This window comes from Populus trichocarpa, chromosome 18, assembly GCF_000002775.5.
Source record: "Populus trichocarpa isolate Nisqually-1 chromosome 18, P.trichocarpa_v4.1, whole genome shotgun sequence".
NCBI classification, from domain to species: domain Eukaryota; kingdom Viridiplantae; phylum Streptophyta; class Magnoliopsida; order Malpighiales; family Salicaceae; genus Populus; species Populus trichocarpa.
Window position 1 is genome coordinate 6140641 of NC_037302.2, and position 12583 is coordinate 6153223.

The 12583-nt window shown below is 33.7% G+C and overlaps 1 protein-coding gene across 3 annotated transcripts; it reads right to left on the reverse strand.

Moving 5' to 3' along the window:
• Positions 1-6218: 6218 nt before the first annotated feature.
• LOC18107592 (protein ALP1-like) lies at positions 6219-9751 on the reverse strand. 3 transcript variants are annotated; one of them, XM_024590705.2, is made up of 2 exons: positions 8100-9751; positions 6219-7178 (listed from the first exon to the last, which is right to left on the reverse strand). In XM_024590705.2, exon 1 carries the CDS (start codon positions 9635-9637, stop codon positions 8108-8110), a length of 1530 nt encoding a protein of 509 aa, XP_024446473.1. In that variant the 5' UTR covers positions 9638-9751; the 3' UTR covers positions 6219-7178; positions 8100-8107. The 3 variants fall into 3 exon arrangements, with proteins under 3 accessions (XP_024446473.1, XP_024446471.1, XP_024446472.1); XM_024590703.2 differs by having other exon boundaries at positions 6219-7261; XM_024590704.2 differs by lacking the exon at positions 6219-7178 and adding an exon at positions 7292-7741.
• Positions 9752-12583: the final 2832 nt, after the last annotated feature.

The window sequence follows — 12583 nt, forward strand, 5'->3', positions numbered from 1 at the left end:
AGGGTGCACTTGTTCTTGTGGGATTCATGTGGTCTCTAACTGTTCTAACCCGAATATTCTCATTATTCTCATTATGAAGCGATTGGTTATCTTCTTCGGCCATATTTTCTGAAAATGATAAGGATACCCTACAAAGTCTACCACTTAATGTATGTGACCAAACTCTCATGCACGTGTAAAAAGAGAATAAAAAGAAGAAGAAAACAAAACAAAACAAAAAAAATAAACAAAGTTAGATACAAGAAAAGTGAAAAGAGAGAATAAAATAAATACTATAATTTGTACAAGAATTTACCTCCCCGGCAACGGCGCCAAAAACTTGACACGACCAAAAGATTGATGTCTTCTCCCAAGTGCAGGAGAGTCGAAGTAATAAATAACCCGGCAAGACCGGGGTCGAACCACAGGGAGGTTAATTGTATAAATTATAAATAACAATAACAACAACAACAACAATAGTAATAATAAAGAGAGCTTTGAGATGGAAGATCAATATGAGAATTAAACAATGATAAAAACAGATGTCAATGTTAGAGGATCCACTAATGGTATTTCAAACAAGCATAATATAAACTCTTTTTATTACTCAACTGGAAACCACACACAAAGGAGGTTCCAATCGGATTATAAATTGTTAACATGATTACATTAGTTATCTTATTCGAATAATGCTAATACTTGTAAATGTTGTCAGGCATTCATGATTATAACTTATGTTAACAACAAATCAAGTTCCTTTCATAGCTCAGGTGTCGGTTATACCATACAGTATGGGCTATGAAAGTGCCAAGTATTTGTTGTACCAAGTGTTATACAACATAAATCTAGATTAACCATTTAACAAGCAAAGTATTAAAAGTGAACAAGATAACAAATATAAAGCATGTTAGTATCCAACATTAAGGTCCATGTTAAGTTTATATTATACTTATTCTTACACCATTAGTGTACCCTTTTCACCTTGACATAATTAACTTAGCAACACATAATGAAAGAAAGAAACATAAATAAACAAGGAAAGGAAATGAAAAGCATAAGCAAGAAATTAATATAAGCAAAACTTAAGCATTACAAAATATAAAGAGAGAGCAAGAGCATGATCTTGATCTGAATACCAAGATGCCTAAATACATGGCAAATGCCTCCTTTTATAGGCCAAAATTCAGAACTATTGATTTGTTGACTAATTGATGAATGGGTGGCCACATCTTGACTTGGTGACAATTCTTATCTTCTTGTCTGCCAACAACGTCATTGATAACGTCATAATTTGAACAGACTTCAATCATGAAATTTCTAGGAAATTGTCTCATCTTTCCAGGGTAAAAATTTGAGATCATTTGGACTTCTAGAACTCGAGATATGGGCTGAACACTGAATAGTGTCTGGGATTCAGGACAGATTCGGACTTCTTCATTGTTGCTACAATTTGGACTTGAAAACGGCCTTGTTAAATCTTGGACTCCTCATGAAAGTTGTAGGCCTATGTCTTAGATTTCCATCCATATAAGGCAGACCTAAATCCGAGATCTACAACTCCAGATATGACCCGATTACCGAACAGTGTTCCAGTTTGGACTGCACCAACATCTCTTTTCTAAGTTTGGCCATCTTTCTGTCCTTTCAATTTCAGTACTTCAACTCATCAATCAATTCTTTCATTTATGTGATAGGCCTGCATTTAAGATGAACATTTACCATAAATTAAAGGTATCTTATATTATTAGATATGTTAGTATAAAACATGCTTTAGTTAAGGAGTTATTGATACTTCAAGTGCAAAATGATGATATAGAACCTTGATAGAAATGCACTTTTAAGTACTAATCATCACACATACACATTCACTTCACAAATAACCTATTATAATATATTCAATAAGTAAAAACCATAATTCTCCCTTTTTTTCTTCATATGGCCGACCACCCCTTACTTAATTACTTATACACTTTCTTTGATAAATCATCATGATTTCATGCCCCCAGTCACACACAATACATGAATTAACTTAATTTTAACAATTAATACATTTCCTCCAATTCAAGTCTAAGAACCCTAATCTAAAATTCAACATTAAGGCATCAATTCGTAATCGAATTTAAAACGACTTATAGGACCATGTTTAGAACTCCTTACCTGGTAAGAATCAAGGTCTCGATCTTCAACCAGTCAAAAATTTTTGACTCCCCCTTTTCTAATGGCAACTGGCCCTCCCTCCTCTCTCCTTGTTTAATTTTTCTTGTTAATCCCTTGCCCATAAGTGTTTATTCTACCTATAAACCCTTAATCTTGGATGGGTTCTTGGAATTTTGGTGTTTCTTTCTTGATTTGGTAAGTGTTTATTCTACCTATAAACCCTTAATCTTGGATGGGTTCTTGGAATTTTGGTGTTTCTTTCTTGATTTGGCAAGAACAAAAATCAAAACTCCCTCCCTCTCTTTTAAATTGTTGTTGTCGGTTTTGAATGGGTAAAGGAGAGGGGTATTTATACCCCATACTTTTTCTTATTTGCACTTAGGCCCTATTCCTTTAAGTGTATTATTTTTGTCTCCACAACATTTCATTTTAAAATGAAGTTATACCTCTTTACATTTCTTATAGTTTCACCCCTCAACTTTTAGTTTAGTTCATTTTTTTTAATTTAGTCTAATCCTTAATATTTTCTGGTTAAATTTATAATATCTCGAAATATTTTGTTTGGAAATTTATATCCAACAATTTCCAAATTCCCATTTTATTTAATTCAGTATATGAATTTCTTCACTTTTATTTTTTATTTATTTAGTTTGCGATTTACACAACATTTATTCCCCGGGGTTTACAATAACCGTGTCGCTACTGATTCAGAAATCGACAACGATGGTGGGGTCGTTTTACTTTTACCTTTTTTTTTTGTTGGGTGTTTACACTTTTGGCCTCTAAGACGTGTCTTCCTTATCCCTACAGACTACATTATTGATGGTGAATATGATTGTGGCTAAAGAAACTACAAAATAACATTAAAACTTAAAAAATGCATTGATTTTCAATACCAAAAGCTACCAACTCAAAACAAATTTATTTTTTTTTTACAAAATGAGCTTCAAAATCTGACCATTATCACTTCAAAAGGCCAGACCACCTACCCAAAAACAGAAGCTACCTTTTCATTAACAGAAAGTGTCCCTACTTCTTTGTTACCACTTTTGGCATCCATAAAATCCAATCAAGCATGTAATGCAATATGTAAAACCAATCAAAAACATATCAACATATTCACAATTTTGCATCCAACACAAAAGATCAATCCAGCAGGCCTCATGGACTCCACCTTCAAGGTTGGAAAGTGCATACCTTGTTAGCTTAGAAACCTTCAAATCTGCTCCTTTATCTTCAGACCTTCCTAGACGAAACTAAAGCCTCCAAGTTCTTTTGGATCATGTTACTTGCCCCTTAGCAAGAGTTTTTTTCTTTCTACCTTTTACCTTTTCTCCTCTATTTTTCTCCTCTATTTTTCTCCTCCTCTAAGTGTTCCTCGGTCCCTTCTTTTATAGACAAATTTAAGTCTTCTAGATGGTTTGTTAGGGTTCTAACAAACTAAAATCTAACTGGTTTTGCCATGGAGCCAATGGTTTTGGGTTTAGGTGGTTTTGTAGGAAGCTAGGGGACCAAGGTAAGGTGTTTTTCTGCCTTTAGATCTAGAGAGAAAGATTTTAAACCCTTGATGTAAACCTTCTGAAGGTTTCTAAGTGGGAGCATACGAAAAAGTTAAGCGTCCTTCTGCAAATGAGTTCCTGTCGAGGCTGACTAGGTTGGCCATTTTCATGGCTTCGCTGGAGCAACTTTGATGCCAGCGTTGCCTGAGACCACCTAGACTTGGTAGAAAGGGTACATGCCTTTCGATCAGACTCATTCTTGCTTGATTTGGAGGTCTGTAGCTCCACATTCAAATATTTAAAAGTGCCCGCTCAAATAACATAATGATTGAAACTGTGATATTGGCTTACTAGGGCCAAGATGTTGTGGAGATCAATGGAGAATATAGGATGTAAATGTTTGATTTTAAATACATGAGGTTGTAGTGTTTCTCAATTGAATGGTGGTGGTTGCAGCCTTTGGGGTGGTCGGAAACATCATATTTATTCGCCTGAAAGTGCTCTCTCAATCAGGAAAAAAACTAAAGAAGATGAAGAAGAAGAAGAAGAAGAAGAAGAAGAAGAAGCATAGTACCTTGAACGACACCGTTTTAACTAATTCCTATAGATTAGGGTTTTTTTTATTTGGGATTTGCCAATTTTCAATTTGATTCTTATTCTTCTAATTTCATTCTATTTTACCCTTAATTTCCCTCTTTCTTTCTAATTTCATGCAATTGTGTCCTTGCCAAATTTGCTTATCTAAGGGTGAGCAAAAAAACTAAAAAACCGATTAAATCGAGAAAACAAAAAAAAAACCGAAAAAACCGAACCGTGAAAAAAACATATTAGAATTTTTAAAAAACCGACTAGTTCGATTTGGTTTTGGTTTTATAAGCCTGAAATAAAAAAAACCGAACCGAAACCGTTCGGTTTGAACATGTTTTTGTTCTAAAATAACTGAATCAAAACCGGTCGGTTTGAACCGGTTTCGGGTTTTTTTAAAAAAAAAACCAGTTTGATTACTTTTTTTTTTATAAAAACGAATCGAATAAAAAATGATCACCCTTATACTTATCACCCCAATTTTGAGCGTCTTTTACAAGTTGATCACTAGTCTCTGATTTGTTCAATTAGATCCCCAAATGACCATTAAACTTTTAATTTTTTCAATTTGACCCCTGATTTCTCCTAATTTCAATCGCTGAAGTCGCGCGTGTTTTGCAAGTTGCTACTTTGTTCACAAAAAGTTCAATTAAGTCCCTATTTGCTCACCAGACTTTGAATTTTATGCAATTAAGCCCCTGATTTGACTAATTAAACTTTCCAAGCTTCCAATTGAGTCCTTAAACTTCAATTGTTTCAATTGACATCAAAATTGACTTTCAAAAGTTGACTTCCCTTGCGATTAAACCTTTAATTAATTAATTAAACCTTTTAAAATTTCAATTGACTCTTTAAACACCTAAAAAAAACATTTTTACTAATGAGCTCTGTCAGTTAAAACCTTGGATTGCCATTTTGGCCTACCAACTTCACTTGACATTCTTGTTTTCTATCATTGGGTTTGGGCATTCCTTTTTAGACTTATTTCAGGTGTATTTTCTTACATTTATTTTATTTTTATTTATTTTATTATAAAATGGGTAGCAACTCCTAGACTAGGAAAGGAGTCGGGTCAGGAGGTCTTAATAATGAATCGTTATGCCGGGTTTAATAATAATATCAAATAGTTTTCTATAATCTAGATATTTTTTGTCATGTTTAAGAAAAATCTTGATATCATCCGCAATGTAGCGTATGTATGTAAACTAGTATTTATTCAAAAAAATAATGTAAATTTAGGCAGCCTCAAGTTTTCTTCTACCCTTTTCTTTGAGGTTTTGTTTTTTCTTCTACCCTTTTCTTTGAGGTTTTGTTTTTAACTGCTAATGAGATTGTAGCTCGTTGCTATTCTTGCAACCTAAGTATGTGTTTGATAATGCAATACATTATTATTTTCAAAAGTACTTTTCAATTGCAAATAATTAAAATAAAAAAAATAGTTTTTATTTTTTTATGAGTATCTAAATAAATCAATAATATGTTTTTTATACAAAAATAAAAAGCAGTTTAAAAAGGAAGTACAGCTACAAAAACAAAAGTAGGAAATTTTGGTAAACTTTGAATAAAAGGAGGGGAAAAATGAAGGGTCCATTTCCACCCGTTTGGATTCTTAAATGATACGTTAACAAACTCATCAAATATTCAGAGCACCGGTTCAACGATGCTGTCACGAATTTCTTAGGTAATCACGGGAATATGTACATAGTAATGGAACAGTTCCCGTCGCTATAAAACCTGGGAGAAAATTTCTTTTTATGTCCCATGTGAATACCACACAATTTGAGTTTTTGCCAAGACATGATTTTTGCAAATACACATGGGTAGGAATCCAATCATTATTACAAGATAAGGTAGAATCGGAATCCACCAAACCAATCAGACAAGCATCTCTTCCATATTTTACATTAGTAGTTTATAGTTTATAGTATCAACTAGTTAAAATATATAAAACAAAGCTATTCTCTTCCTCCAAATCCAAATACATCATAATCTTTCACCTTTTCTTTAGCACTAAATATTTCAGTTGAATATCTCCCTCCAATTGGAAATATAACTATAATCTACTGGATATGCTCAGCATTGCCAAGTCCAATCTTCCAGGTCTGCTGACCAACTCAGAGGTTGATTACCAATTTTATAACTCATCAAGTCAATAAACTATAACAACTTTTGTCATCCAAGACCCTGAATCCTTCTCATCCGTTCACACATAGTATACTAAGTTTTGTGATGTCAAATCAATTGAAATATATGATTATGACTTGCCTATATTACCTACAATCGAATGAAATTAGCTTGAAGGATCATAACAATATCGAGATAAATAAACTTCAGGCAGAAACCATAGTTCCAAACAGCTCCAAGCCTGTCCTTGACTTGAAAATATGCACAGATCGATCCTTACATGGCTAATCAACAGCAAGTGTACAAGCTGTTATCATATTACTAGACAAGAACTAAGATACGAAATAAATTGGAACTCCAAAACTTGAATGATCTATGATACAAAGCATGACGACAAAAAAAGATAACCAGAGTAACCCACTGTTATCAAAACTCAAAAGCTAAAATGAAAATTGGCATCTTGTGAGCTGTACCTTAACCTAATAACACCAGAAGTTAGAATGGGAGGGTATCAGCATGCACAAGTTCCAAGGAACCAGACTTGATTAAACTACTCTACAACCCTCTGGATTCCATTGGCATTTCATGAAGGATTGAAGTTTTGTATGCAAGTTCTGCAGTTACATAGTCGCATTTTGAAATTGAACTGGGTTAAGGAAAGGGAGTTTTGCTAGAGCCTAGACGTGCCTTTGGGACAGCAAAAGGCAGCCTGATCTCTTGTGGAAAGCCAATGCCCATGGGACTGGGGTGCGAGCTAATTAGCAGCAAGTTCCCAGCTAGCCAGTATCAAAGCAGCTTTGTTTCTAACAAGACGTAAATTATGTTTCCCCAGCTCTGATTTCATTGGAAAAAGTGAGCTGTTGGTTAATAAAATGATGGCCCTCCACTCTCTAGAAAATGTGAATCACCAAATGGAGCTATGCCATGCGAGGAAAAAAAACCATGGAATAGAAAATGATCAACTATACAATCCAACTTCGTGATTCAATACCAAGTCTCAAAGATACCAGCTTATGTACAGGAGGATTTAGCAAAAGAATTAGCATCATTGTTTACATCCCTTTCAGTATAAAATTGCTTGAAGTCCAAAAGGAAAACTTCAAGAATTGTACAAGTGCTTTATGAAATCACTTGTAACAGACATTTTAAGTATAAAATGTGCTTATTCTAGGATGTAAAGATTAAAGATTTCAGCGGGCATCTTGCAGAATCTAAGTTACATAATAACAAACCCGTTATACACTATATAAATGCTTGAAATTCTACAAAGGAAAGAAAAGGGTATCACAATAAAACTTTGTAGAAGATAAATAGAAAAGCATAAAATTTCTACCTAGATTTCATAAAGAGAATTCCATTATCACCATTTTCCAAGAAATCCTTATCCTTCCATGAAGCTGGGGGATCATAAACAAAGCAACAGAGAGGGTCATGAAACATATTTTCTTAAGAATTGACAATAAGATTCACAGCAAGGGTGTGTTAAAAGAATAGCCACTGCTTAATTTCATTCATATTTTATTTTCAATTCAAGTATGGAAACTAAATTACAGAATGTCACTCTGATCTATCATCTATGTCTATAACTTAAACCTATAAACGGGTATCATCGTCTAAATTTGTGGAAGCAGAATAGAAACCTTTGATATAGCCCCTCCCACAAATTGCGATGAATAAAAATGCTGCAAAGGTGTAATTATACAATACAACTACAACAGAGAAAAAGGAATTAAAATATGCAGGAACAAAATGCACCTCGTTAGCTATAGAAAACTGGTGCCCGCATGGCAATGGTGCAGAAGATTATGAGCAATAGCATCCCTAGCCTTCATTGAACTTGCTGATCTCAAAGCAACCTCAGGTACCATCTCATCATCAACAAGTTCCATCCTCAGCTCTGGATCCATTTCCTCATTTTGCATTTCACAAATATTATGCAACACACAGCATGCCCCGAGAACCACCGGCAAGTCTTGTAGTTTCACCTCTGTTCTTTTCTGCAAGCAACTCCACCTCCCTTTCAACCTTGCAAAGGCATCCTTAGCAACCGATTGAATCTCCCCAATCTTCTCATTAAAAGCATGCTGAGTCCATGTCAAATTCTGCTGTGTATACGGCACCAAAACCCAATCCATTAATGGGTAACCTGAAGTCCCAACAAGCCAAACATCCTTCAAAAGGCCTCCATTAGCCCTTTGGAATAAAGCAGACTTTTCCAACACCTGATCATCAGGCATTGAACCAGGCCAACCAATACACACATCAGTAAACACCCCTTTTGGATCAACAACGCCTTGAACAGTAATTGAGTAGGATGTTTTCTGATTCCTCTCTGTATGCCTCTTATTAAAATAAGCGGCAACACTAATCTTTGGAGCTATGATAGATATATGAGTAGTATACATAGACCCCACAACATTAGGTATCCCAGAAATAGATTCAAATTCATTTTTTGTCTTCCTCAAATTATCCTCATCAGGCCATTGCAAATACTTAGGCATTAAAACATTCCTTATAGCTGAACATACTTCAAGAACTAATTTATGGCAAGTAGAAATACCTAAACCAAACCTCTTTGACACAAGTCTAAGAGGTTCACCAGTAGCCAATCTCCAAATACAAACAGCAACTCTTTGCCTAACAGGAATAGCATTACGCAAAGTAGTATCTTCTTTAGCTATAACTGAATTTAACTCCTCACATATCGAGTCAAAAGTAGACTTACTCATTCTAAAAGCTTTCTTGAATTCTTCCTCTGGATAATCTGATCTATTACAATCGTCCCACCATTCTTTATCTCTATCTTTCACCCACAAACGTCTTTGTTGACCACCAGCACCACCACCGTGCTTTGCGTCTTTAATTCCTTTCATAGCAGCAACCCCATTAGAGGCAGCAGAAACAGCAGCAGCACCAGCTACTGCCCTTGACTTCTTGCGCTTGTTTCTTTCTGTTTCTTGAATTTCTACGTGGTCATCTTGAATATTGCCGTAGTATTCAACCATTGTTTTAATCCTTTTCTTGTGGTTTGCCTCGAACAATATTTTCTCTTCATTTGAAGCATGGTTTTGCTCTTCTTGATCACTCTTCTCTTGTTGTTCTAGCAATATCAATGATGTGATGAAACCCTTTAAGGTTTTCTTCTTCTTTCTGCTGCCATCTTGCCCAAATGAATTGCTGGCATCACTATCATTTTCTTCTTGCTTGTCATCTTTTCTTTGCCTTTTCTTGGATTTGCTGATATTATTAGTTTCATTCATTTGGTGGAGTGGAGATTGAAGCAAGGTGAACATATGAAAAAGGAAAAAGAGTTGAAACAAGAGGCACAGAATTAAGGAAAATCCTCTATTGATGTTGGCTTTTTAAGAAAGTGTGAACACACTACAGGATAGAAGAGGTTTGAGCCTTGCCTTTTACGTGTACGATTGAATTTTTTATATATATAGATTTTATATTATAATGATTGATTTTTAAAGTATATTTTTATAAATATATTAATATAATGTTTTTTATTTTTTAAAATTTATTTTTAATATATTAAAAAATAAATTTTTATGGTTTGGACCATACTTAAAAAAAATATATAATCTTAATCATAACTTACCCATCAAATAAATATCCGAAAACACCTTAATATAAGAACTGGTTTTCATCCAAAGGAACAAGAATCAATCAACGCATATATACTACTACAAAATTGACCACACCTAGATTGTTAATCAACACGATACATATTTAGGGTACGGATAAGAATTATCCTTATGAATCTGATTTAGGTCATTTGTTTTTAGCCTCTAGCTAGACCCATTTTTCCTTCTTATTGAAGGACTAATTGAGTAATGGTAGATATCAAGGAGTCTCTCTCATGAATATAAACATTCATTTTAAATTTATGTATATATTTATGAATTATTTGTTAAATTAGGTTGTGATAGATGGTAAAGCCATGATTGGTGCGCCATTGATCATCATCTGTCAAGAAAGAAAAAAAAAACGTGGGCCGAGTGTGAACACGGCTTTGCGGAGGTACTTAAAAAAAAATGTTAGACTTTGTGACATGTTGGGTGTGGGGAGGTGGCGGCAGGTGTGAGACTGTGACTTTAGGATTACGCGGTTTCCTTTGGATTCTGGCTACTTTGCCGAAGCTCTGGAAGGAATGCTGCTGATGTGGCTGGGTCTTATCGATTGCCATTATCAAAATAACAACCCCCGAAAAGAAGAATAAATAAATAAATAAAAAACTGCATATGGAGCTGAACCAATCGATTAACATTGAATTTGCATACTAGCAGTAACTTCAAATGGGACCTTGATCCTGCTGACAGAGAAGTGGTCCCCTCTCTCTCTCTCTAACAGGGCAAAGGGTTGCTAAGTGTTTGGGGACCTTGGCGAAAGCAAATTTGTCAACTACTTCTGTGAATTTTTCTTATGATGATGTCTAGATGCCCTTCAAACTAATGTGCTTGCTTCTGCAGGAGCAATTTTCTTCCTTTTTTTATCCTTCTTTAAATTGTTGATAGTGATTGTTGTTTTGCTTGGGTTAAAACATCCGATTTGTAGGGGGGAAAAAGAAAAGAAGTTGAGGAGAATCTTCAATACTAAAACTGGAATAAACAAAATTGACGAAACCTAAAAAAAAAAAATTATTGTACAAAACATTATTTATTGAAATAGTTCAATGATAAAATTGTTCTTAAACTATGGAAACTTTAAACAGCATATGATGGGTTTTTAACATGATACAATTATCATTTCCAAGTCTACCCATTATGGAATTGTCTTTTTTACTTTTCTACACACTAAAATTATTTAGTTATCCCTAAAATAAAATAAAAAATAAACTTATATTCAAGGACTTTTTAGTCTTTTTAAATTTTCTTAACATAATAAAATAACTTAATTACTCTTAAATCCAAAATTTGCTAAATTATTTTCATCATTTTTTTTAATGTCAAGTTAGCTCGAGGGAAATTTTTTAATAAATGTTTAATATTTAAAAAAAAAACTTCGATGGAGCGGTGTTGGAAAGATCTCGACGCCTTCTCTACACGACACGTGCGTCAAACGCATCCCTAGTTTAGCGGAGACTACCATTTCTTTCTTTCCTTCTCTCTCTCTACCTCAAATTTTGCTCCAACCTCTTCAGAATTTCAAACCATCCCCTTTAATTTTTCACTTAACATTTGGTCACTATCCTTTCGATCACTATTTCTTTTATTTTGAATAATTTTTCAATTTCACCCCTTTTATTTTTTATTATTCAAATTTGATTTTTATTTTTTTATTGCTATTTGTTTTGTTTGGGATCATTTTTAAAATTTTTTATTATTATTATTTCATCTTCCTTGGGTATTTTTCATATCAAATTTGATCTTTATTCTTTTGATTGTTATTTTTTTTTACTTTGGCAAGTTTTTTAAATTGATATTTTTTTTTCACAATGTCATCTTTCAATATTAAATTTGATGCAAACCTCATGATCATGTGGTCATGCAACCCACAATCAAGATTGTGATCTAATCCTAAAAAGCCGAAAGAGATCTAATAGAAGTGTGACACAATAGAAACATGTCCCAAGACACCGACACTATTGGAATGAAGTTGAATCACGTCACGAAGCCAGTTATTCTTTAATAAATCAAATTAAGTTCGTTCAAGAACAAAAAAAAATACAAGAATCTCTCTCGCATGTTAAACTGAAAAGTTCATAAGTATTATTCTTCAAAAGTGCTGAAATTTAGGCTTTACATGTGTTTAAATAGTTCTGAGAAATTAACCATAATGGATCTACCCTTGTGGGATAAATTATTCCACTTATAAAAATTGACTCAAAATATTTACTAGTAAGCTCAAACTCTAATCAAAACAAGTCTTGGATCCTAGTAGAAAACAAAGTATTAATTAAACTTAAACAAACCTTGGGTTGTAGCTAACAAAATAAAAATAAAGCTTATAAGTCTAAGTCTTGTTCTGTCGTGAGAAGAGAAGAAGAAAAGAAAGCATTGTAGGTCTAATACAATACTTATTTATAGCCTATAATGTTGCTCAATAATTATAAAAACTAAAAGAGAAGTTGCCGCCCCTTTGATTTCCAAGTTAGAATAGGATTTTGATCTAAGCCTTGTATTTATCCTTCTTTTGGAAGGAAAACGATGTTGCCTTTAATGCTCTTCTTTTTCGCCTCTTGGTATCCTTCCAATATTATGAAACACAATTAAATTGTTGAATTATTCTCCTTG